Source organism: Manis pentadactyla, chromosome 8 (genome assembly GCF_030020395.1).
Source record: "Manis pentadactyla isolate mManPen7 chromosome 8, mManPen7.hap1, whole genome shotgun sequence".
Lineage (NCBI taxonomy): Eukaryota > Metazoa > Chordata > Mammalia > Pholidota > Manidae > Manis > Manis pentadactyla.
In genome coordinates, this window is record NC_080026.1 from 29399511 (window position 1) to 29423851 (window position 24341).

General features: G+C 34.6%; 1 protein-coding gene across 1 annotated transcript in view; it reads left to right on the forward strand.

Annotated features, from left to right (window-relative positions):
- LRP1B (LDL receptor related protein 1B) overlaps positions 1 to 24341 on the forward strand; it is a 1911502-nt gene that overhangs the window by 1254769 nt on the left and 632392 nt on the right. The window contains exons 24-27 of the mRNA XM_057505633.1: positions 8740 to 8937; positions 10433 to 10637; positions 19293 to 19457; positions 19782 to 20026. Coding sequence (XP_057361616.1) covers positions 8740 to 8937; positions 10433 to 10637; positions 19293 to 19457; positions 19782 to 20026 — 813 coding nt within the window. The remainder of the gene's footprint in view (positions 1 to 8739; positions 8938 to 10432; positions 10638 to 19292; positions 19458 to 19781; positions 20027 to 24341) is intronic.

The window sequence follows — 24341 nt, forward strand, 5'->3', positions numbered from 1 at the left end:
TAGTTTTTTGAGGAACTTCCATATTGCTTTCCACAATGGTTAAACTAGTATACATTCCCACCAGCAGTGTAGGAGGGTTCCTATTTCTCTGCATCCTTGCCAGCATTTGTTGTTCATTGTCTTTTGGCTGTTGGCCATCCTATTCAGTGTTAGGAGATATCTCATTGTGGTTCTGACTTGCATTTCCCTTATAATTAGCGATATGGAGCATCTTTTCACGTGTCTGTTGGCCATCTGAATTTCTTCTTTGGAGAATTGTCTGTTCATATTCTCTGCCCATTTTTTAATTGTGTTATTTGCTTTTTGGGTATTGAGGCATGTGAGTTCTTTATATATTTTGGATATTAACCCCTTGTCAGATATATCATTTACGAGTATATTCTTCCATACTGTAGGATGGCTTTCTGTAGGGGGCATCCTTGTCTTGTTCCCAATATTAAAGGAAAAGCTGTCAAGTTTTCACTGTTAAGTATGATGTTGGCTGTGGGTTTCTCATATATGGCCTTTATTATGTTGACGTACTTGCCCTCTATACCTATTTTGTTGAGAGTTTTTATCATGAATGGATGTTGAATGTTGTCAAATGCTTTTTCAGCATCTATGGAGATGATCATGTGATTTTTGTCCTTCTTTTTGTTAGTGTGGTGTATGATACTGATGGATTTTCAAATATTGTGCCATCCTTTAATACCTCAATAAATCCTACTTGATCATGATGGATGATCTTTTTGATGTATTTTTGAATTCAGTTTCCTAACATTCTGTTGAGTATTTTTGCATCTATATTCATCAGGGATATTGGTCTGTAATTTTCTTTTTTTGTGGTGTTTTTGCCTGGTTTTGGTATTAGAGTGATGCTGGCCTCAAAGAATGAGTATAGAGATATTCCCTCCTCTTCAGCTTTTTAGAAAACTTTAAGGAGGGTGGATATTAGGTCTTCACTAAATGTTTGATAAAATTCAACAGTGAAGCCATCTGGTACAGGTTTTTTGTTCTTAGGTAGTGTTTTGATTACCAGTTCAATTTTGTTGCTGGTAATTAGTCTGCTCAAACTTTCTGTTTCTTACTGGGTCAATCTTGGAAGGTTGTATTTTTCTAGAAAGTAGTCCATTTCTTTTGGGTTATCCAGTTTGTTAGCATATGATTTCTCATAGTGTTCTCTAATAATTCCTTGTTTTTCTGTGGTGCCCATAGTGGCCTTTCCTTTCTCATTTCTGATTCTGTTTATGTGTGTAAACTCTTTATCTTGATAAGTCTGGCTAGGGGTTTATATCTATTTTGTTTATTTTCTTAAAGAACAAGCAGCTGGTTTCATTGATTCTACTGTTTTATTCTTCTTGAATTTATTTATTTCTGCTCTAATCTTTATTATGTCCCTCCTTCTACTGACTTTGGGCTTCATTTGTTCTTCTTTTTCTAGTTTCATTAATTGTGAATTTAGACTGTTCATATGGGATTGTTATTATTTCCTAAGGTAGGCCTGTATTGCAATATACTTCCCTCTTAGCACAGCCTTCACTGTATCCTACAGATTTATGGAGAGTTACTGTTTTCATTTGTGTCCACATATTGCTTGATCTCTGTTTTTATTTGGTCATTGGTCCATTTGTTATTTAGGAGCATGTTGTTAAGCCTCCATGTGTTTCTGGGATTTTTTGTTTTCTTTGCATAATTTATTTCTGGTTTCATACCTTTGTGATCTGAGAAACTGGTTGGCACAATTTCAATGTTTTTTAATTTGCTGAGGCTCTTTTTGTGGCCTAGTATGTGATCTATTCTGGAAAGTGTTCCATGTGCACTTGAGAAAGATGCATGTCTTACTCACTTTGGGTGGAATGTTCTGTTGATGTCTGTTAAGTCCATCTGTTCTAATGTTTTGTTCAGTGTCTCTTTCTCCTTACTTATTTTTTATATGGTTGATTTGTCCTTTGGAGTGAGCTGCATGATGAAGTCTCCTAAAATGAGTACATTGCATTCTATTTCCCCCTTTAATTCTGTTATTTGTTTCACATATGTAGGTGCTCCTGTGTTTGGTGTATAGATATTTATAATGGTATACTCTCCTGTTGGACTGACCCCTTTATCATTATGTAATGTCATATTTGTTTATTGTTATTTCTTGTTTTGAAGTCTATTTTTGTCTGATGCAAATACTACAACTCCTGCTTTTGTCTCCCTATTATTTGCATGAAATGTCTTTTTCCACCTCTTCACTTTTAGTCTGTGTATGTCTTTGGGTTTGAAGTGAGTCTTTTGTAGACAGCATATAGACAGGTCTTGTTTTTTCATCCATTCAGTAACTCTATGTCTTTTGATTGATGCACTCAGTCTATTTACATTTAGGGTGATTATCAATAGGTATGTACTCATTGCCATTGCTGGCTTTAGATTCGTCATTACCAAAAGTTCAAGGGTGACTTCCTTACTATTTAACAGTCTAACTTAACTCACTTAGCATGCTATTACAAACACAATCTAAAGGTTCTTTTATCCTCCTTTTTCTTCCTCCTCCATTCTTTATATATTAGGTATCATATTCTGCACTCTTTGTCTATCCCTTGACTGCCTTTGAGGTAGTTGATTTAATTTTGCATGTACTTGGTAATTAATTTTTTCTACTTCCTTTACTGTGGTTTTATTTTCCTTGGTGACAGCTATTTAGCCTTCCAAATTTAACTATATTTGGAACTATAACAGTCCCTCCAAAATACACTGTAGAATGTTTTATAGGGGTAAATTCCCTCAACTTTTGCTTATCTGGAAATTGTTTAATCCCTTCTTCAAAATTAAATGATAATCTTGCCAGGTAGAGTATTCTTGGTTTGAGGCCCTTCTGTTTCATTGCATTGAATTTATCATGCTACTCTCTTCGAGCCTTTAAAGTTTCTGCTGAGAAGAGATAATAGCCTGATGGGTTTTTCCTTTGTATTGTGGTCCTTTTTCTTTCTCTGGCTACTTTTAATACTCTATCCTTATCCTTGATCTTTGCCATTTTAATTATTATATGTCTTGGTGTTGTCTCCTTTGGGTCCCTTGTGCTGGGAGATCTGTGCACCTCCATGGCCTGACATACTATCTCCTTCCCCAAATTGGGGAAGTTTTCAGCAGTTACCTCCTCAAAGACATTTTCTATCCCTTTTTCTCTCTGTTCTTCTTTTGGTACTCCTATAATGTGAATATTGTTCCTTGGCTTGGTCACACAGTTCTCTCAATATTCTTTCTTTCCTAGAGATACTTTTTTCTCTCTCTGCCTCAGCTGCTTTGTATTCCTCTTCTCTAATTTCTATTGCATTTACCATCTCCTCTTCCTCATCCAATCTGCTTTTAAATCCATCCATTGTATGTTTCATTTCAGCTACTGTATTTTCCCAAGTGTCTGTCTCTCTTGAATTCCTCCCTGAGGTCTTGAATATTTTTCTTTAGCTCCATGAGCATGTTTATGATTTTTATTTTGAAATCTTTTTCAGGAATATTGGTGATTTCAGTTTCATTTGGCCCTCTTTCTGGTGTTTGTTGTATTTTCATTAGTACAAGGTTCTTTTGACATTTCATATTCGTAATGAATTATATGGAATAATAACTTTGTGTAGGCAGTGCCCTCTAATCCCAGAAGCTCTACTCTCTGGAGCTGCTCAGCACCTGGAGCGATGGTGGAGGTCACAGGCAAGAGGCACTGGTGCCTGTGGGGAGGAAAGACCTCTTTCCTGCTTCCCTGCCACATTGCCTGCCTCCATTCCAGGGCCAGTGGCCAAGCACGCAAGGAAAAGTCTCTATGCAACACCCTTGTAGCTTCCCTAAGTAGGTCTGCCCTCTTGCTGACATGGCACAATTGTGGGGCAGCAGGTTTGCGAGCTGGTGCTGGCTTGGAAGAAGGACTGACAGGCTGAAAATCACAGTGGGGTACCTCGGCACTGCGTTGCCAGACAGGGGGATGGAGCACCTGAAGGTCCTGAAAGTTCCCAAGCTTCTGGGCTGAGTGCACCTGGACTCTTTTGTCCAACTGTCCTTTTTCCTAAGCATCAAGCTCTATGCTATCTATGCCCCTTTAGCAGCCCTCTTGCTGTTGGGAAGTCTCTCAGAGTGCCTGCCTTTCTTTTGTCCCTGAGTATCCAGTTGTGTGTACCTATTCTCCACAAGCTCCTGGAATCTCACTGTTCCAAGTATTCTGCCTGTCTTTGCTTTCCAACCCCACTAATCTCCAGAACACCATGTAATGTAGGTTCGTGCCTCCAGAGCAGATCTCCAGGGCTGGGAGTTCAGCAGTCCTAGGCCCCCACCTCTTTCCCGCTCTGTTTCTCTTTCTCCTGCCAGTGAGCTGGGATGGGGGAAGGGCTTCTGTCCTGCCAGACCATGGCTTTGCTACTTTACCCTTTTCCATGAGGTCTTCTCTTTTCCCCAGATGTAGGCAGTCTGTCGCAGTCTTCTTTCCTGTCACTCTTTCAGGATTAGTTGCATTTGCTGTACTTTTATATTATATGTGGTTTTAGGAGGAGGTTTCTGTCTCGCTTCTCATGCTACCATCTTTAAGTCCCTCTCTGTATATATATATATATATATATATATATATATATATATATATATATACATAACTATTTTTTAAAACTTTTCATAGATATTGCCCAATGCAGGCCCATTATATATTTTAATACTTTTTTCTTGTCAATTTATAGTAGCTCATATATATTAAAGAATTTAGTCCTGTATTATTTTTCAAATATTTACCCAGTTTGTCCTTTGTCTTTTTACATTACTTTTTACATTATTTTTCTCCTACAATTTTTAAAATGTATATAAATATCATTATTTCCTTTAGGTCTCCTATGACTTGTATCAAACTCAGGAAAGCCTTCTTTCTATCATTGTAAAAATAATTATTCTCTGCTAAATTCTAAGACTATCATATTTCCATTTATTAGACCAAAAGTATTCAGCTATCTGGAAATTATTTCTTGTTTTAAGCTAGGAAATTTTCAACTTAATTTCTTCTCCAGGTGCCTAAAACTATCATATTTGTAAGCCCTATAGTCAGCTATGAGTCTGTACCAGAGTACTTTTTTTATTAATACAATAATACAGTTTCCTGTCTCTTGGAGTTAATCACTATTATATATTTCCCCTGGAATTTTCCTGGTGAGTCACACTTTTTTAACATAATTTTTAAAATTATCCAGTATTATCTTAAGAATGGTATTTATAAATATTTTTCATTACAGGAAATTTATAACTTAATTTAGGCAGAATAAATATCTGTGGGACATTATTTATTTATTCAATCTAATAATACTATATACCTTTCCATTTGTTGTAGTGTTTATTCCTCTCATTAGTGTTTTAAAATTTCTTCATGCAATCTTTGTATATTTCCTAACAATTTTATTCCTAGATTCCTTATCTTTTTTTCATTGTTGTGGTTAATATGCATTTGTTCTTTTCCCATTTTGTATTCTCAGTGGCTCTTGTTTTTAGAAAGGCTAGTGATTTTTGTCTAAAAATCTGTAATCAAGTCCTCCCCCAGATGTTTCCTACTGGTATCCACTGTTTTGTTTTCTGTCTCTATCGTTTTGCCTTTTCCAGAATGTCACAGAAATGGAATCATATGGTTTGTAGACTTTTGAGCCTGGTTTCTTTCAGTTAACATACTGAATGTGTGTTCACTTCATTTCACACCCTCCCCCTGGGTGTTTAAGGTGGCAGTTGGCTCAGAGAAGTTCCTGAGACCAGGCTGTTACTCCCATCCGATTTTTTTCACAAAGTGATTATGGGGTTTGACCATTTGTTGTACTGCCTCCTTTGAGAATTGTGCTCTGCTAGCATATTTTCATATCTACAGCTGCAGGCATCGTCTCTCACAAACTTTCTGCACTTTGAATGCATCCATCAGCCCTTCCTCTAACTGTGGTGTTTTGGCAACAGATGTCTTCCAGTATTAGTTCAGGAGGAACTTGCACTGATTCCCTAAAGAAGAGGTAGTGCATTATTATATTGTGATTTTAAAACTATGCCTTTAACAGGTATTAAGTAGACATTTCTTTAGCAAATAACTGCTGCACCATTAATTTACTGCTTGACTAAGAGCAAACTATAAGCCAAAGGATGAGGAAGCTCTTCAGAACTGAAATGTCACTAGTTTCAGCACATGCTGAGAAATATCTCACTTCCTTTTGGTGTATCATCATTGCAGCCTTTTCTCTTATGCACTATTTTGCTATTCCTTTGGCTAGTCTTTGGAATGTCATATTCATAGTAATAATTAACCACTCATTGAGGTACTGTTAAGTATTCACACTTTGATTATCAATTATCCTGATAACTCAGTATGTTATACATTTTTATAAATAAAAAAATTAGTGAGGATCAGAGAGTTTAAGTTAAATTCTTAAATTGACACACTTGTTGATAGAGCTCCATCTTAAATCCATGGTTTCTGACTCCATGTCTATTATCTTTTTACTACTTCACAGTTAGCTTCACATCTCTGATGATTTTCAGCTTGTAATATAAATTTGCATACACTATTTAATTGGGTTCTAGTAACAAAAGTTAAAGTTAGATTGAAAAAAGTTTATTGTTTTCCTCATTTTACAGGTAAGGACATTTAATTCCTGAAAAGGTAAAGAGTTTTAAAAGAGCAAACAGTTGTTTCATAGCCAGAGCAGAGAATGAAACGAGAGTTCTAATCCCAAATTAGGTATTCTTCTTTTAAATAAATATACATTCAACACAAATATTTTCTTTACTTTAAAAATGCTGAATTCTGGGTTTAAAATTCTATGAGTATTTATTCTATCGGGGCTACTTAGAACTAGTTATTTTTTACATATTTAGTATCTTGCATCAGTTAGCTACTGTCATAGTAATGTACAATAAACACTACAGTGCTATACAATGAATAACTACAATACCTACATGATCACAACTTTGCTCACAAGTTGTGAGGCCTTCTGAGCAGTTCTTATAGTCTTGGCTTGGCTTATTTTATACTGTGCAGTCAGCTGCAGGTCAAGTATGTGTTTTTACCTTCCATGGGAGGACTCTCTCTCATGCTAGCTACCAGCTAGTTTCCTAATATGAATTTGACTTTTAGCAACATTTATTCATTCAAAATACACTTATTTAATGTAATGGGCAGAGCTTCTTAAAGTAGATTTACATCCAGTGGGAAAAAAGAGTGGCAGGTCACTCCCTCATGCCAAGAACAGCTAGCCTAGGTTAGCACTCTTCTGAATCTAAGACCTGGTATGTACTATGTCTTCTCTATGTCCATGTTAGGGACATCATAATGACCAAGACAGAGATCTCTATTTTATAGAGCTTATAATTCACTAAGGAAGATAAGTAATAAATAGGCTATGTTGATACAGAATAATGGAGATGGGTCTTTATTGCATAACTGATCAGGAAAGACCTCTTTGAGGAAACATTAATAAGAACAGTAAACCTGGTAGCAGTTGACAAAAACCCAGTTCAAATTAAGGTGAATAGAATTAGGTGCATTGGCTTACATACTCAAAGCATGGGGAATGTCTGGGGGATTTGAAGGAAGTAACTAGTTGTAGGAATAATTAGAACTATGGATTTGATTGTCCTTAACACATAGTCTCACCACAGGTCATTGCTGATTCATTCTTTGTGCCTTTTTTTCACTTCTACTATAATAATACAAATAGGCTTAGGCAAATTACAAAGATATGAACACCAGCAACATTAGGCTGAGAGATTTGTGACCTTAGAAGGAAAGAGACTCTCCTCAGCTTGTAAACTTCTCTGGAACCTTATGAACCACAGAGTCTGACTTAGATATCACACCCATCTCTTGTCCCTCAGTATATGCATGATTATAGCACCTCCAGTTCAGAGGATATGTCTAGACTTGGAATAAGAAAACCAATTTCTATAAAAGAAAGCTCAGAGGAACCAACCTGGAAACAGGAAATCTTTATGGCCCTGGATCCCTCCCTCAAAACACATATTCATCAAACAGATTCATGTCTAGCTCATGTTAGTATGTCCAACAGTAATTGGTACAGGACTTGACACATTTTCAAAGTGATAGTATAATATTAGTAACTTTCAGATATTGAAATATTCTTTTAGGCACATATAAATATAAAACTTTAATCTCATATCTGTTTTCAAAACATCTCTCCATTCTTCCCACTCAGACCTTGTCCAGGATTAAAATCGAGTTGGGAACAGTATAGGCATGGTTATCTTGAACTGTTGAGAAAGCCACCATCTGCCCTGTTGTCAGGAGCTCCCTAACTATAAATCCAATTACTCTCTTCAGAGAATCCTCTTTTGTTGGGTCTCTTCCTTACAGATCATGTGTCTATAGGTATGTAATGAACTTAGAGTGGCAGAACAATCTTCAGCCAACTCTTAGCAATCCCTATGGTGTTGTCTTTGAGGTTTGGATTGTCAAGTGAAACTCCACTAAAACAGAAAATCTCCCATTTTGGCTTATATATGCAACAATTGTTGTATTATTTAATCAAATCAGTTATATAAAAATCCAAGGAATAAAAAAACTTTTATACCTCATTTTCATGAATGCACATGAACCTAAGTTTCTCAAGTTTCTTTTAAATTGTGGATTAAGAGAAATCCCTTCTTCCATGACACAGAATTAGATAATAAATTCTACTTTTAAATAAATGCATTTGACCTTGAGCATTTTATTCCACTTATGAAAGCGGATCAATATTTTCATAAGCCTATTAAAAATAAATTTATTTTCAGATCCTTTTGAAGCATTCATCATCTTTTCTATTCGCCATGAGATCAGAAGGATTGATCTTCACAAAAGAGATTATAGTCTACTTGTTCCTGGATTGAGAAACACAATAGCACTTGATTTTCACTTCAATCAAAGTTTACTTTATTGGACAGATGTTGTAGAAGACAGAATATACCGGGGCAAGCTTTCTGAAAGTGGAGGTACATATATGACAATTTTGACTTAATCTTTAGATTAATTTTCAACTGAAAATTCCAGAAAAAAAGTATTCTGTAATCAGAAGGAATATTTAATTAATTTCTAGGCTTTGTTTCTTTGTCTCCTCCCTCAAATATGTAAAACTTGGGGTGTCAGGTATATGTGTGAGGATATGCGCGAGGGGAATGCTGAAGGCCTGTGCCATTCACACCATTTTCAAGTTGTGGACTTTTCCACGGACATTTGGTGAAGAACTTTATTTACAAGACAAAAACAATTGCCTTCTACATACTAGCAGTCATATTTTTGTAAGTTAAAATAACTTTAAAAAAATTTTGTTACCATCTTTCAACATAATTCAAAAAAACAATGAATTGTTACAAAGACTACTCCTATGAGCTAAATATTTCTGCCATAATTTGACTTACCTCTTTTGTCTAATCGAGGCCTTTCTTAAGAAGCAAAGCTTTGAGATAAATATATGTAATAATTATCTTGAAAATGTTGGGTCTGTATAGCATTCTAAAGGCCAAGTATTTTTCTTAAAATCTAGATTCTTCCTTAAATTGCCTTTGCAATTTTTGAAAATTGCCTTTGCAATCTTTGAAAAATTTTGAAAAACATACAATATAATTATAATGTGTGAATTTGTGTCCTGTGTCATACTGTAAGATATTGGTTTCAAATGATGAAATTAAGTCCAGGGGTTTAGATGGCTGTTTAAAAAACCTATTAGACACTATTAAAATACCTGACAAAAACATGGCCAATATCATAAACTATGAAGAGCTATCCTATTAGAAAGAATTATTTTTATTCTTTTTAATTCCAAAGAAATTAAGGAGTGAATAAATGAGAATATTGGTGGACAGTACCAAATTGCTTATTTCTTTTTAGACCATGCTAATTCCTTCTTCGATTATTTACAAATTATTACAAAAAAAGAGACATCCTGCAAGTCTTATAGCTTTGGGCAGCCAGTGGAGTGTGATTTGGGGCTTATCTTAGATGCAGTAAAAGCTATCTTATTTTGCATGTTTCAAAAAAGAGTGGGTGCTGATTTGCTATGGTGCATGCTGCCCCAGGTAAACTTTTTCTCTTTATTCCACCTATGAAGATCAATGTTTGAATTAAATTGCACTGATTTTAACCAGCATCATTGTCGTTCCCCAAATCCCTTGTTCTCTTAAAAAAGTCAGGAGCAAGAAATAACTTTTTTGCAACCTAAGCATTGTTATTAGCTTCATGGTTGTTTAAAAATTCTGTCCCACTGTCAGTGAATGGACTACAGAGATTAAATGTTCTGGTGGGAAAGACTAGTAATACTGCTGATATCAGGGCCGTCTTAGTTTCCTCTGAGCCAGGCAACACTTTTGCACTACATCTCTCCAAGTTAATGTAATGTTTAGTCCACTGTACTCCTGGTAAGTAGGCCTTTTCCTTTGTGCTTAACATGTTCTTTGAATGGGTATAGTGTTGGTTTCCCTTTTTTTATAGGTGTCAGTGCAGTAGAAGTGGTTGTGGAGCATGGCCTGGCTACCCCAGAAGGACTGACAGTTGACTGGATAGCAGGCAACATATACTGGATAGACAGCAATCTGGACCAAATTGAAGTGGCCAAACTGGATGGTTCATTAAGAACCACACTAATAGCAGGAGCCATGGAACACCCCAGGGCCATTGCTTTGGACCCAAGATATGGGTAAAGAAGTTTGCCTTCCACAGATTCTCTTTGTCATAGCAAATAATCTTTCAAATTAATATGTAATTCAATCATTTCATAAATTATAAATCAAAGTACCTCTTTTGTGCATGTATATATATATATATGTGTGTGTGTGTGTGTATGTAATTCTGTTTTTATATGGGTATATGTGTGTAGATATATATAATTCTGTGTGTGTATATTATTAGTTTATTAACACAAGTTTAGTTATAGATTACTTACATAGTTACTTTTAAAGGATAGAAATCTCTTTTTTTTCTAAATATGGGCATTGGAAGCAATTGCAACTCTATTTTGAAGCAGTAGTTTAATTAATTTCTCTCTTACCTGCACAAGAGATGCTGCAGTTTTTTCTAATGGTTGCAGAGCACAAGTGCAGTCTCTGGTCCAATTACCGACGTTAACCACATTACCCTTTATGTACCTTGTATGCAACTGGAAATTGGTTTAAAAGAAAATTAGGATTAGCTTGAAGGTGTCTAGTGGTGAGACACTGAATCTTGGGGCATTTGAAAGACAAGGTGCATGATTTTGGAAAGCAAGGTCAAATGCTGAGGTCAGGATGTTGCTGTTCCCCTGTGTGTTCCTTTATGAAAGAGCAAGAAATAGACACTGTATATGGAGCCAGAAAACAAGGATTCCAGTTCCTGCTCCATCACTGATTCTCTGGAGAACATACTCAGGTGTATTATCTTCCCTCAGATTTCAGTTTTCTCTTTTATAAATCAGGCATGATATAGTCTCTTTATCTTTGGATTGTTTTTGAGGAGATAGTAAATATGTGGAAGATAATATTTAACTGATGTATGTGAGCATATCTTGTTATTATTCCTAATAATTTATTTCTTTGTTAATTACTTAGTAAATTCAAAACCATTACCAAGTCTAAATGATAATAGAAATGATTTTTTTTTTTTTTGCTCTGTACCTTTAATTAATACAAAATCCAGGGAACATCAGTGAGAGAAGGGAGTCAACCAGGAGGGACCTCCAATGAGATTCAGAAGAGGGTAACAGAGCCTTGTGTTTAAGTCAGCTTCCTGGCCGCACTCTGTAGCTTGTGCTCTGGTTTATGCCCAGGACTCAGAAATCAATAGATGGGAAAGTTTGTTTGTTCTCTTTCTTCTCAACTCATACCCAGAAATTAGAGGGGCAAAGCAGCTTGTCTAGCAGGGTTCCGAACTGGCAACCCTCCTTGATGTATTTGCTCTAATTTCCGCAGCATTTTTAATTTATTTGCATTAATTGCCACAATTTTAAATATTGAGAGATTTTGCATACCACCCTGGATTTCTGCCTTCTTTTGAAAAACATAGGGAGATTTGGCAACAATGAGAAGAGCAGTAGCTGTGCCATTTAGCCTGGAGGTGTGTTTTCTAGTTCACACAGTTTACGCTTTTGTCCATTTTACTCATTACGTCTTGAAATAATAATTCATCAGGAAGAGATCTATGTTTAGTGAGAAGTTTCCTTTATTAAACAGATTATTTCTGAGGGTGCAAGTAGATTGCTGATCCTGATCCTTACTCCCCACAGAGCTATCATCTACCGAGGTTTTACCCTTAGTGAAACAATTACTGCTGTGAAATGGGCACCTATCAGCTCTCAGTTGTACAAGCAGCTTATCTGCATGAGAAACTTTCTGTATAAGGGAAAGTGGTACTTTGGAAAAAGTTGCAGTTTTAGCCTGCATGCTAACATGATAGGAAAACTGAATGCTTTCTAAACTAAGGACGGCATGCAGAGAGAAAACAAAACAAATGAAACAGGTATACGAAATTTTGAAAATAGTCTGACCTAACAAAGCAGTAGATCTAGGAGTTGAAGCTTCTTTTTCTATAGCTCTGAACTGACAACACTTAGGATATATTTATTTACCTCAGTTTGGGGAATATCTGACCTGAGAGCAGAGAAAAAAAAAAAACAGAAATACAGAGGACACACAACCCACAACTACTTACATGCAAATATCAAACACTATTTGGTGATCTAAAGGGATCTTCAGTGGTAAAATCTCTTCTCTGAGAGTTTAAAGTTAGTACAGAAAACTAGCCTCTGAACAGGGAAAACCTATAATACTTCTGAGAAAGTTGATGCTGTCCATTACTGATTGCTATTATGGAATTACAAGGCTAATTCATAATTTTTTTAATGGTGAAAGAGATAATACTTGTAAAATTATTTCTGACATAAATGACCAAAATCCAGATGACACTAATCATTCATTCAACTCTAGGAATGAATTAAAAAGGCTGTAAGGCTTGGGTATCACAATATGATAGGATTTTTATTGTTAAAAATTATTTTATAGAGGATTGATATGATCAAGATAGGGGGTTCAAAGTAAAAACCTTTAAAGCTCAGTTGAGGCAATTAAATTTAAAAATGTAGTCCAAATATGAAAATATTTTTCAGTTTATTGGATATTTTGTTATAAAGGACAATGATAGTTTGAAATATTAGACCTTTTGTTAAGGTAAGGTGAGAGGGTAATAAACACACACATATTGAATGCTAAGCTAAGCACAAGAAAAGCAACATTTAAAAATAATTTAATTTGATATAAACTTACTGTTTACTATTATTCACAAATTCAAATAGAAACATAAAATTTTCTCCTATTTTTCAAATTATTCATGAAATACATATGGAAGCTGTGACTCAAAATTGACAGAAGCTCCAAAGATGTTTAAATTTCCTTTGATTTTTCTTTTAGGATAATCCCACGAGATAGATACTTTTTTCCAGAAAATATGGTTTCTATAAATACCCTTATCATTCCTACTAAGTCATAAGCTTTCTGATGGCAAGCAAAATTGCTTCCAAGTCTATGAAATTCTTCACAGCTGTTGGTATATATAATCATGCTCAATAAATGCTTGTTAAATAAATTAATGCATGCATATTAACAGACTTTTGCCCACATGCAACTTACAGGAACTCAAGGATATACCTACCTCAAAGAGCAAAGTATACAGTAAGACAGCTAATGGGTAATACTATAAACTTTGTTTATAAGAGCAAACAAACAAAAGTTTGCAGCCAGCACACTTATGCTCCCTCAGCAGAGCTGAGAAAAAAATTAGGTTGTACCATTAGTCTCCCAAAACATATTTTACATCCTGGCAGGCTCCTATAGCAGTCAAGGGCTTTGTGAACTTTTTTACAGATGCCAAAAAATAAACATCTTTAATTAACTACTTCACTTCCTCAGCATAAATAGAATCCACAGGCCTTCATCTTATGTTATAAAACAGATTGTCCATCATGCCACATCCCTTCAGTAATCTGGGTTTTAACCCAGTATCCGAAGTGGCAAGTTATCCCAGGGAGTCTTACGGAGAAGCCATTTTTCTTCTGTTCCATTTGAAAGGAATAAACTTCATGCTAAAGTGGCCTGAAAGAGCACATGAATCTCCGCTAAACATCAAGCTTATTCTTAGGGAGTGACAAGCATCTGGGAGTTCAGAATCCACAGGCACTCACTTCAGTGCTCGAACTTTCATTGTCTTTATACTTGTGCAACTGCGTGGCACCTCCTGGCTCCATCGTTGTATTTAGCTTCCATTTTTCATAATAACTGCACTCCACTATAACAATTCTAATTGGTTAAAACAGACATAGTAATTGTGAAGATTAGTGAGGCATCTAAATACACTTTTAATTTTATCTGGGAGTTTATTGTTTATTCCTAAACAAAACTAATGAAGATGTTATTAGTTTCAGAAGGCCTAAAGATTACAGATAAGTAACCTCTTTTTTTGCCAAGATCATTTATTTTCACTTTCTGCAGCTTGACCTAATAGACGTTAATGGACCTTTCATGCCTATAACGGTACAGGTTGTTCATGGTCCATTGACCCAATTTAATCCTGATACAGACTAACGGTGAAAGCAGGAAGGAACTGTAGAAGCAGTAGACTGTAGTCTCCTTTTTAAAAGCAATTGTGGCTGAACATTTCCTTACGTTCTGTAAAAAGGATTAGTCAGTCTTGGTATACTTGAAGAAATAATGCAATCATTGAAATGCTTATATATTTTAACCATAAAAAGGAAGTAATAAGGGGAAAACTTATTTTTTTTAAATATGACATTGTAAAGTACACAAAAGAGTACCTAAAATTTTATGAAACAATGATCCTTGAAATCGCCTTTTAAAACTGATGATACAGTGACTTAAGGCAAGGTTAAGGATACTTTTAGGGAAACTAATTCTAGAACAAGCTATTTAATGAAAAGAAATGTCCCACCTGAACTGATGAAAAGTACGACCATAGCGGCCACTACAAAAGAAACAACTTAATGCTGCTGTGTTTAAGGATTGAAGAAATCACTTATTTTATAATTCCTTAAAACTTCCCAAACCATTCTTTTTTGGGAATCTTCAGTGCCTATTTCTGGTAAATCTACAAATATAGAGAGAATGCAGAATTGCAGGGCTACTGGTATGTGTGTTAGAATTGCCACAACCGCATAAGGCAGAACCATGTAAAAAGCACCAAGGGAGACCCCACTTCTTCATTTGCAGTAGAGGCAAAGACAGTGCTTCAGAAGTCCGTGGGTCATCAGTCCAGAGTGTGGAGTACAGCTTCGTCTGGATCTGCTCGTGGTTCATCCGCAGATCCTCAGACTCTCTGTGACTCTAAAATTCACTGGATGTTTTCAGGGATTATTTTTCCTAATTTTTTTTTCAAACCTGCGAATCTCTCCAGTTTACCTTGATGGTCAAAATATTACCATAAATTTGACTGATGTTATTTATACTGGTCTTGTTTCCATTTTAAATCTTATTTTTTTTAATGCTGGTTTAAAGAAAAACTGTTAAATAACAACCTGCTGTCATTGAAAAGCTGTATGCATTCAAAGTGAGACACATAATTCACTTCATATTCATTGTTTTAAAAAAAAACACATTCAACTATTTGACTAGCCTACCAGCTTTATATTACCTAGCCTTTGTTCCATTTTCTATTTAACTGGCAACGTATTATATAAAATGTAATATATGTATTACACCATATATAGGTGTATATATATATATATATATATATATATATATATATATATATATAATTACTTATAAATTATTTTGTGTTGATATTCCATGTAATTCATAGAAAATGAATACTCTTATCTTTAAACATTAGTTTTTTCAGGAAAATATTCCCAACAATAAGGTTTTATAAATAGCCCTGGTATATTTTAAACATTTTATCTTTTTATTTAATTTTGAGTTATTTATATTTACTTTTAAACTTTTATTATGGAAATTTTCAAGTACACAAAATAGAAGGAATTGTATGATAAACCCCCTTAGACCTTTCACCCAGCTTCAACAATCATCAATACATTGCCTTCTACTATGTTAATGTTCATTTTTATCCTTCCCCAACAGTTTATTTAACTTCCTCAAATATTTGGTGGTTAAATAATTACTAATTTGGATACTGTCTTTGTGGATATGTGCTCACACCAGGGCTGTGGCGACTTCTAAAACTGCTCATAAAATTAAAACTTTTTTTTTAATATAAACTCATTTTTTGAGAGATGTCCTATGAGATAAACCCAATGCTGTGACCTACCCCTCAGAAACCTTTTCTCATGGCTTTGGCTCATGCTTACTTTATAAAACTAATCTGCCTTCACGTACATGTTCTTAAAACATTTCAACATTTACGTAAGTGTTAATTCTCCTTCTTTCTCTGTCTCTGTCTGTCTCCATTTCTTTAACAGTCTGTGAAGACTTTGAAATTTTGCCTTTAAAAAGTATTATCTGAATGTGTGTATAGATACTCATTCAAACACAAATGTTTTCTGTGTGCTGTCCATCATGGGTGCTAAATTGTTTGCATCCATTGCATCATCAGATGCTCCTGACAAGTGTGTACAGTTATAGTTTTTCATTTACAGATGAGAAAATGGAGTCTGAGGTTAAGTATGCTGGAGTAAATGACAGATATGAACTTAAGTTTGTCTGACACAAAGACATACACGTTTTCACTATTCAGCATTGACACACTGTTTAATAACATGTTTTGAATGTCCAGTGGTTAAGTTGTATGTGAACTTCCATTTTTATTGATAAGGTAAATATATTCTTTCCAGGTCCACCATAGTGCTTCAGCACATATAGTTACTAAGTTTATTATAGAATGCTTTGAATTATATTATAATCATTTCATATTTGTAATTTGTATGTCCTATACTATATACTTCTCAAAAATCAAAGTCATGATACTTAGTTTAGATCACTCCACATTTCCTTAAGTAGATGTAATAAATCTTTTCAAAAGATGATAGGTTGAATTGGATTTTTAATTTTGTTCCAGAGGATTATTTCATTTGTGAAGGTAATGTTCTAAATTTATATGCCATTGACCCTTGAACAACTTGGGTGTTAGGGACACTGACCCCCACCCCCTCACAGCCATATATCTGCATATAGTTTTTGAACCACCAAAAACTTAACTACTAATAACCCATTGCTGACTAGAAACCTTACTTATAAACCTTAGATTAACACATATTTTGTATGTTCTATGTATCTTATACTGTATTCTTAAAGTAAGCTAGATAAAATAAAATGTTTTTTTCAAATCATTACAAATCTCAAAAAATTGCCCTATATATATATAAATCCACATGTAAGAGAACCAGTGCAGTTCAAACCCATGTTGTTCAAGAGTCGACCATGCTTAGGATCATTCAAAAGAATAAAAAAATAGTAAAACTATATATAATTACAATGAAAAACAAATATATTTTTAGCAACAACTTAACCTTTCTCACCAAAATGTTATAATAAATGATTTACTGGACTGTCATGACCTCTCCAGTCCTTTGCGTTCTCCTTCCCAAATCTCCACGTTACCCACTGAGTACTACAACCAAAGTAGAGAAGGCAACTATCATTTGTTCACTCCCAACCATGCTCCTTCTCCATACAGGATGCTTTCGCTTAGTTATTTTATTTAGTGTTATGACAGTAAAGAAAGATGTTAAAAGCATGAGAACAGAAGTTAGGATATCCAGTTTACCATCTTCTTCTGCCACTTGCGAGCTAGGTAGCCCTAGTCAAGTAATTCAACTTTTCTAAACTTGTTTTCTTATCTCTAAAATATGGATAACTTTAGCCATTGCCTCATTATAAATGAGATAATCTATATAAAGCCCTGAAAATGATACTTAGCATATAGTAAGCACTCAAAAAATATTAGCTAGTTATAATAATTGGCAAATTGTTGTGTAACTGTTATTCATACCATAGAAACTTGCATCAGCAGTTTAAGTAACTGTCAATTAAGCACATGCCATCCATTACCTAATTGTGTAGCCTTAGAAATCAAATGCATGTCACGAAACACTTAATGCCTGTTGTTTGGAACTGTTTGTGCACTCTGAGTTTATAGAGTCACAAATCATAATTGGTAAAAACAAAACAACAACAAAAAGCAAACCAAAAACAAGTAATGATCTTTAATATATAAAAAGTTCTATTTTAACAACTGTATGTTTGTAATACATCAGTGTATATGATTTCCTTCTGTTTTTCCTCTGCATCCTCTGTCACATGATCTATTCCATGCTGATGACTTCTACATTCATGTCTCCAACCCTGCCTTATTCTCTGAACTCCACCCTGCATACCACACAGATTCTTGGACATCTTCTTTTTGATGTCTAGAAATCTCAAAATCAAAACAGTCAAAACTGAACTTTCAATTGCTATCCACACCCAATCTACACTCAATACCAGCTCTTAAAATATGTTCCTCTTCCATTTTTCCCACTTCACTTAATGGATTCCCTTTACACCCACTCCCTATCCTTACTCTGAGTTTGCTGAAACAAGAAACTGACAGTCACCTGTGACTCTGTTCTTGACCTTATTTCCTATATCTCATCAACAGATAGTCCTGGCAATTCTATCTCCAAAATATATGCTGTATCCATTCACATCTCCTCATTGCCTCCACCATAGTCAAAGCCACTATCATCTGGCCGGCCCTGGGAAATAACCTGATATACCCATATTCTTGCCTCTCTATAATCCATGTAATAAGTGATACCATGTTTCTCCCCTGCTTAAATGTGCTTCTTATCTTCTTGGTAAAAATCCCCAAAGAATCACCTTATCCTACAAGACCCATAAGCTCACCCTCTTTAACAGCATCTTCTGCCCCTTTCCTCCTCACTCATCACATTTCTAACACATTGGCCTCATTTCTGTTCTTCAAGTCACCCACTTTCTTTTTACTGTTAAGGCCTTGGTATCCGCTGCTTACTTGTCATGCTCTTTATACTACTCTTCTCATCTTTCTTACTCAGTGTAAATACCATCTCCTCAAATTGCACTTTCCTCTGATCGTCTTCTCTAAGTAGACCACCTATCTGCTATTCTCTCTCATAACATTTTTTCTTCAACATATTTCAGAACCTGTAATTATATATTCATGTGTTTATTTAGTCTGTCTCTTCCACTGGACTCTAAGCCCCATGAGGGTAAATGTACATGTTTCTCTTAAGACTGCTTACCTAGCTAGTGCATGGCATATAGTAGGCACTCAATAAATATAATAAATACTTGTGAAATGATCAACTGAAACAATAGCATTATTTCTTTCTCTTTAGAATTCTTTTCTGGACAGATTGGGATGCCAATTTTCCTCGCATTGAATCTGCCTCTATGAGTGGTGCTGGGAGAAAGACCATCTACAAAGATATGAAAACTGGGGCTTGGCCTAATGGATTAACTGTGGACCACTTTGAAAAAAGGATAGTTTGGACAGATGCCAGGTTTAAAAAATTATTTTTTTCCTGTATTTTGTTTCCTCCTCAGACAGAATTTACTAAATAAAATATGTCCTGTCAAGCATGTATCATGTATACATACATTGAAATTGATGGTAGTTTTTGTTTGTTTTCATTATGATAGTGGTGATTTTCTAAAAATTGATGGTGATATATATTTGCTTTTGTTATGTTTTTTTTTTCTATAAATCAGATACAGACTCAAAAAAAGTTTTTCATAAAATATTTTCTCTGTCACTTATCTAAGTCACAACCCTGGACTATTTGAATGAGTTTTGATAAACTACTGATACATTTACCTTTCTGTAGGTCAGATGCTATTTATTCAGCCCTCTATGATGGAACAGCCATGTTAGAAATCATCCGAGGTCATGAATACCTTTCTCATCCCTTTGCTGTGTCTCTGTATGGGAGTGAGGTCTACTGGACAGACTGGAGGACCAACACATTGTCAAAGGCCAATAAGTGGACAGGGCAGAATGTCAGTGTGATTCAGAAAACCAGTGCACAGCCATTTGACCTTCAGATATACCATCCCAGTCGTCAGCCACATGGTAAGTGCTTGTTATGAATCAACCACCCAGAAAGTATTTTTACCTTGATTATATAATGCTTGAACCATAAAATAATTTCTGTAAGTTGAGTTAGTAATAGTTTGTGTATATTATGTTGTATATTTTATGATGAAAGTGGCTTCAGCCTTTAATTAGCTTAGAATTTTTTTTCTTTTTCTTTTTTATTATTTCACATGGAAATAAATAGAGATATCTTAGAAATTAAGGGTTTTATATCAAGCCACCCAATTTTTAGTCACTGCTGTTGCATCAAAAAAAGCTACTGTGGGAAGCTGTAGAATTTCTTAAGATTTGGAATCTGTTAGCTAAGTGTGATCTGCAAATTAGAGAACACCAAGGACACATTTATGTTAGCCCCCAGTCACTGTGTAGCACATTGAGAAGAAAGGGAACAGTGCATAAGAAAGGATGAACCATTTCCTTGAAGTTTTCCATTTTAAAAGAATTGAGTTCACATGAACATGTGTGCTACCTGTCCCCATATATTCCACATTTTTGGTTCAATAATAATATCTGTCTTGGTTTTATGATTTAATATTCTCCACTCAATCTTGGCCAAATGTTCTTGATTTTTTAAGTACTACATTTTTTTTTTTTTCTGGGATACCATAGCCTTTCATATGATATCAGCTTATCCTTTTACACCTCTTGCTCAACTCTTCACCACTATGATATATGTCATAACCTATGGGAATTTCATTCTACTGGAAATAATATTCCCTTTATCATTAGCACATTTTTAGTGATAAGCCCTTTCCTATATACACTTTTTCTTCCTCTTTCAATGAAAGTAAGCAAATCTTCCACTGCATTGGCATTTCTGTCTTATGGATCACAGTCCAAGGCTTATTTTATTTTACTTCATTGAAATATAGTTTATATAAATAGTTTCAGGTGTGTAACATAGTGATTTGACAATTAAGTGCCTTATGAAATTCTCACCGGGATAAGTATAGTTACCATTTGTCATCATACAAAGTTATTAAAGTATTATTGACTATATTCCCTATGATGCTCTCATCACCATGACTTAATTACTTTATAATTAAAAGTTTGTGCCTCTTTATCCCCTTATCTATTTCACCCATCCCCCTTCTCCCTATGACAACCACCAGTTTGCTGTCTGTGTTTATGAGTTTTATGTACTTATTGGTTTATTTGCTTTTCTTTTCTTTTTAGATTCCACATATAAAAAAATCATATGGTATTTGTCTTTCTCTGACTTATTTCACTTAGCACAATACCCTCTAAGTCCATCCATGTTATCACAAATGGCAATTTTCATTCTTTTTTATGGCTGCATAATATTCCATTGTATATATGTACCACTTCTTCTTTATCCATTTGTGTATCTGTTCATTCATCTTAAATTATTTCCATATTTTGGCTATTATAAATAATGCTGCAATAATAATAGGAGTGCATATATTTTTTTCAAATTAGTGATTTTGTTTTCTTCAGGTAAATACTCAGAAATGGAATCACTGAGTCATAAAATACTTCTATTTTAATTTTTTGAGGAACCCCCATACTGTGTTGCTTACTGACTTTATCAGTTTGTATTCCCAGCAACAGTATGTGAGGGTTCCCTTTTCTTAACATCCTTGCCAATAATTGTTATTGCACGTATTTGATACCAGCCATTCTGATGGTATCAGGTGATATCTCATTATGGTTTTGATTTGCATTTTCTGATGATTAGTTATGTTCAACATCTTTTCATATGCCTGTTGGTCATCTGCATGTCTTCTTTAGAAAATGTTTATTCAGGTCCTCTGGCCATTTTTTAAATCAATTTGTGTGTGTGTGTATGTGTGTGTGTGTGTGTGTGTGTGTGTGTGTGTGTGTGTGTGTGTGTGTGTATTGAGATGTATTAATTCTTTATGTATTTTGGTTAGTAATCCCTTATCAGATATATAATTTGCAAATATATTCTCCCATTCAGTAGGTTGCCTTTTGTTTTTGTTGATGGTTTCTTTTACTATGCAGACACTTTTTTTTAAATTTGATGTAGCCCCACCTGTTTGTTTTTGCCAAGCCTTATTTAATTCATGCTATATTATCTTCTCCTAGACTTAACTAAAAAACACCTCTGTGGCCTATAAATTTCATGGCTGTTCTTTGTCTTTTTTCAATAGTTGGCCTTCATTCAATCTTGATACTAATTCTCCTGTTAAAATTTCCTCATCTATAAAATTATCTGTGCCCTCTTTCTGGCATAGACTGATAAAATATAGTTCTCTTCCCAGATTTCTCACTTTCTCAGTTTCAGTTGTCTTACATAATTGATCCCTCTTTGTCACATGGAGTTTCTACACACACTGGACTATGTGGCAAACACATTAATCCTTTCCTGCCATCCTTCACTCCTTTATTCTTTTCATACTATAAATCTGCAAAGCAAGAAGACAGTAAAGGAAGAAAATATAGCTGTCATTTTTGTGTTTCATAGGCACTTAGTAAATATATTGGATTTAACTAAATTGTAATAAGGCAAGAAATCATGATTCTGACCAACAGTAGGCCCCTAGCATATTAAAATGGGTACTCTTGTCTGAAAAATTCTGTATCATAGAGAAGTATCTAGTCATAAAATACTATATGTGGATGACAAACACTTATAAGAAAGGATTGGTTTTAATTTTTATAAGTGCTAAAATATGTGCAATGTATTTTTGTCCACTGGACTGATGTTTTATAGAAACTATAATTTTTATATTTATGGTAATTTAAATGAATTGGACCACACAAAAATGGTCTGGGTCATTCCCTCAATATAAGATCAATACGTTTCATTTAGGTAACTGACTGATTTGTCCACATTGATTCAGTCCCTAGCAAATTCATAGAAGAGGAAGGGACATAACTTCTAGCTTCCCTGACACTGTCATAAACATATATAAAAAGGAAGTGAGACATTCCATGTAGTATTCATTTTGTTGGGGGAGATTTTTCTTGACATCTTTATTTAAGTCAAAAGATGATTTATATGTGACTTATTTGCTCTGTGTGAGGTAAGGGAACTTACTGTATGGATATAATTTAACATATTTTTCCACAATTCAGGTCAGATATTCTAATCTTTATAAACTTTAGAGAATGTCACCTATTGTAAGAACTTGCTATTTCCTAAATGAAATTCAGTCAGGTCCCAATTCTGAGACTGATCAGAGACCATTCTACTTTTCTCCCTTACAAGGATCACTGAGCAGATAACAATCATTATCCATCCTGTTTATCTGTTTCAGTGAAGTAACTCTTCCACTGCAAGGGGGAAACAGACGCAGGGGCATATTGACTATTTTATTATCCAGGGTAGAATTACAATGGAAATGGTATGAAATCAGCATTAGCACAAGTACATAATAATAGCCCCCTGTTTTCAGGTGAATAGTAATGTGAGGTACATGAAAAAAGAGTAACTTAGAGAAAGTATGACATTCAGTGCTATAAAATTGACATATATCTTTCACAGATTAAAGAAATAAAGGTTAGAGATATCTTTGAAGTTACCTAATCCTCCAAGTAGGAAATTAATGAAATTTTTTAACACCAATTTTCTTACAAGCAGACATTCATCATGTGCACATATTTCAGGTTGGTTATTAGCATTTAAGCAGAACTTTTTAAAAAGAAACCTGTTTTATAGACTTTGGTTCCTAACGTTGTTCTTATATTGGGCTAAGAAGAAACAAATCAAAGCTTAAACATACATAAAATAAGGAGCATTAGTATTTTAAATGCAGATATTAGTTTTTTATAGAATGAGGGTGCCAAGCTTAGAGTTAATGCCATGGCCTTTGGAGCCCAACTGCCCAGGTTCAAATCCCAACCCTCTGGTTTATTAATAGCCTCATGTTCAACAGGTCACTTACCTCTCTGTGCCTCAGTTTCTCTATCTGTAAAGTGGAGATAATAGTATCTACTTCATAGGATCTAATAAACATTAGTTTAATATTCATTTACTACAAATATATTGGACAAGTTAATAAATGAAAAGTTCTTAGTACAGTGTCTCATATGTAATCAGTGCTATATGGTTATATTCTTAAATAAAACAAAAAGTGACAGTTTTGAGATCACATCATTTACCTAGCCTTCTTTTGTTGACATTTAGGTCACTCTACTTTTTTAAAGATACATTTAACACATATTTTCATACATTTAAGTGATTTATAATGACCTTAACATCATAATTCTTTATATAATACCAATTTGAAAAACACCAGTAAAAATGCATATACTAACTCTAAAGAGGAGTATGGTAGATCTGTCAAGAGAATTCAAGTGTAGT